General features: G+C 47.8%; 1 protein-coding gene across 1 annotated transcript in view; it reads right to left on the bottom strand.

The window, feature by feature from the left end:
- Nucleotides 1–3,520, bottom strand: part of nfxl1 (nuclear transcription factor, X-box binding-like 1) — a 25,448-nt gene that overhangs the window by 18,603 nt on the left and 3,325 nt on the right. Inside the window, exons 5-9 of the mRNA XM_008300333.1 lie at nt 2,880–2,924; nt 1,509–1,642; nt 610–695; nt 445–520; nt 256–353 (exon numbers count right to left, since the gene is read on the bottom strand). Coding sequence (XP_008298555.1) covers nt 256–353; nt 445–520; nt 610–695; nt 1,509–1,642; nt 2,880–2,924 — 439 coding nt within the window. The remainder of the gene's footprint in view (nt 1–255; nt 354–444; nt 521–609; nt 696–1,508; nt 1,643–2,879; nt 2,925–3,520) is intronic.

Here is a 3,520-nt window from a genome sequence, read left to right on the forward strand (position 1 = left end):
GTCCTACCTGTCTACAGCTCCACTGGGGGCGGTCCTACCTGTCTACAGCTCCACTCAGGGTGGTCCTACCTGTCTACAGCTCCACTCAGGGAGGTCCTACCTGTCTACAGCTACAATCAGGGAGGTCCTACCTGTCTACAGCTACAATCAGGGAGGTCCTACCTGTCTACAGGTCCACTCAGGGTGGTCCTACCTGTCTACAGCTACAATCAGGGCGGTCCTACCTGTCTACAGCTCCACTGGGGGCGGTCCTACCTGTCCACAGCTCCACTGGGGGTGGGCACACGGCCTCTCTGCCTCCTCTTTGCCACAGATGCAGCTCTGGACGCTGACTCTGGGACAGGGTCGACACTCTGACAGACAACAGGGAGAGAGGTTCAACACCTGAGGTGAGGGCGCTACACAGTGAGCAGGCGGACGGCGCCCATGCGTGGCTTTCTGTACCTGTATGGCAGGGCTCTGAACAGGTGTGCTGTTTGCAGGGCAACAACTTGCCGCACTGCTGCTGACACGACCAGGCCTGCAGAGACAAGAAACGGCACAATCAGCGAGCTGCTCCTTCAGCAAAACACACCTGAACACAGCTTAAACCTTCTTCTGATGCTTTACCTTGTTGCTACAGCGGCGGGGGAGGGGCTTAGCTTTCCCGCACATGCACGTCACCGACACCATCTTGGGACACGGAGGGCAGGGACCTGAGGACACAGAGGTCTGGGGTAGACCAGGAATACCACCAAGTGTCTGCAGCGCTCACTGAGCTACGTTTACACCTGTGTGACTACAACCACATGCAGAGGCAGCTAGAACTGAATGACCGCCCACAGCAGCCACAGCTGCAGCCGACCACCGTCAGAAACTAACCCCGGCCTTCACAGCTGTTGGACTGGAAGTCGTTAATAATGTTCAGGTACGTCTGCTTAGTTCTGCTCATGGTGGTTTAAAACTTCTCCAGAATGACTCACTCACTCAACGTGACCACGCTGTCTTCACTGATCTAAAACTTGACCAAAATGGATTAAAAGACGCTAAAGATCGACTTAAAATCATTCTACAATGACTTTAAACACGTCCAGAATACCTCAAGTTAGTCCAACATGCCTGAAATCATGTTTAAAATGCTTCAAAGCTCATTAAAATGTCTGACATGAAACACAATTCAGACGAATGTTTGTGTACATGTGAATTATCCACAGGTACATCAGCACAGCTCTGCCCATCGCTCAGCTGCTGAGACCGAAGAACATATTTAGTCGCATATAAAACCTGCTTATCGACGTCCACATGCAGACGCATGAACGGAGGATCCCCTGATCTTCACTTTGGTCGGAGGTTTTTGAAAGAAGCGATTTTATGCCGTAAATCTGCGCCTTCGTGTGGATGACAGGCCGAGTCGTAGAAAAGCATCTTGGTTTTGTGGGACACCCTGCTAGGTGTGGACAAGGCCTCAGTCACAATGACTGACGTGGATCAGTGACTTCATGTGAGAGTGAAGACGTGTGTGTGGTTACCGGGGTGACAGAGCAGCAGGCAGGTGTGTCCACAGGTGGGTCGGAGCTCCTTCTGACAGACCGATCCACAGGAGTGAGGGACCAGCCAGGGGTCGGCCGGAGGATCCTGCAGCTTCCCACAGTAGCACATGTACCTGAACGCACCGTGAACACACACCACAAGACGTCACTCACACCAACAGACCGTCACCTCCTCTGGCAAAACAAAACACCTGAAGAGGTTTGCTCAGGTTCTACAGGTGCACAGAAAACCAGACGGGGAGCAGGAGAGATGCAGCGAAAAGAAAGATTCAGCTGCTCAGCTGCAGCGTTAATGGACCACGACTGATGTGCAGCTGAACCCAGTCCACGCAGACTGGGTTCTATCTGTTCTATTCTATTTTGTCTCACATTTGTTGTTTTCTGTTTATTTGCGGATAAAATCATCTTTTCCTCCTTGTTTCACTGTTTCAACCTGCCAGGTGAGCTGACACCAGGGAAACACCTGAAGGTTCTTCTTCTACCTCCAGAAACATTTAAGGGGTTCGAAGTAAATCTCTCAGTGATTCAAGGAGAAACCTGAAGGATAATCTGTGCAACCGGCTCCACAAAATAATGCTGAAAACTGTCTGTTGTATAAAATATTCCATTTTCTGAAATACAGGAAAGAAAATGCAGCAATATTGTCAACATCAGACTGAATCAGTCAGAAAACCTCATTTAGAAATGTAGTCTCTGATGTCCAGAGACTACATTTCTAAATGATGAATCATTCCAGCGCTGCTGTTTTCACAGAGCGGCTGCATAAAACACACCATTAAACATCGAGAAAGACAAATAAATGTGCAGATGTTCAAAGAAAAACGAGTCCCAGCCGGTGTTGATCACCTCGGCTGAGCGGTGTGGAGCCCCCTGCTGGAGGACAGCACCCTGATTTGTCCTGCACACTCCATAAACCGTCCACATCGACTCCAACGTGTTAAAAAGGAGGGAAAAATGTCCAGAATGATTTTAAACTTGTTCAAAATTACTTTGAATTTTTCGAAGATGACTTGCATCACAGGAAAAACTCGACATGAGACTGAGTTCTTGTGCAGCCCAGAACCTGCTGATCTGTGCTGCAGAATGAAGCAAAGCTGATCAAGACTCAAATTAGAACGACTCAAGTCTGGTTCAAAACGACAGTAAACTCGTCCAGAATGATTTTAAATCCCTCCACTAGTACATGAATCTTCTCTAAACCACTCAAAGCTGATCACAAGGATCACGTTTTCTGTTCTTGTTCAGGTCACAGACGACGGCAGCATCCAACGTGTTCTGTGTGAACCGAGAGGATTTACAGGCCTCGGGTCCATAAAAGTGCCTCCAGGCGGTGAAGCGGGTCAGACGTACCTGTTGGGCGTGGCGCTGGGCGGATATTCTGCTCGACACTTTGGGCTGAGGACACAAAATCACAAATCAGAACCAGAACTGTCCAGAATGATTTTAAACCTGCCAAGAAGGACTGAAAATCTGTTTAAAATGATGCAAACTCTGTCCTCAAGCATTTAAAAAGTTGTTGTCTATTTCTTATATTTACATGTACTTTTTTTTTCTGTCTCGTATGTGTGTATCTCTGTGTTTAATGCTGCTAACAACAACGTGAATTTCTCCACTGTGAGATAAATAAAGGCTGATCTTATCTTATCTTAAATAAAAACCATTTATTAATAATAATTAATGCAGCTTCATCAAGAGCAGAAGGCTTCTCCAAAACTGTTCTGTTTGCTTCAAGCTCAACATGGAGGGTCCAGTCTGGTGAACTACAGTCGGTCTGATAGTCAGTCTGGTGAACTACAGTCAGTCTGGTGAACTACAGTCAGTCTGATAGTCAGTCTGGTGAACTACAGTCAGTCTGGTGAACTACAGTCGGTCTGAGGGTCAGTCTGGTGAACTACAGTCAGTCTGGTGAACTACAGTCAGTCTGATAGTCAGTCTGGTGAACTACAGTCAGTCTGGTGAACTACAGTCAGTCTGATAGTCAGTCTGGTGAA

This window comes from Stegastes partitus, unplaced genomic scaffold (genome assembly GCF_000690725.1).
Source record: "Stegastes partitus isolate 25-593 unplaced genomic scaffold, Stegastes_partitus-1.0.2 Scaffold1526, whole genome shotgun sequence".
In the NCBI taxonomy this organism is placed as follows: domain Eukaryota; kingdom Metazoa; phylum Chordata; class Actinopteri; family Pomacentridae; genus Stegastes; species Stegastes partitus.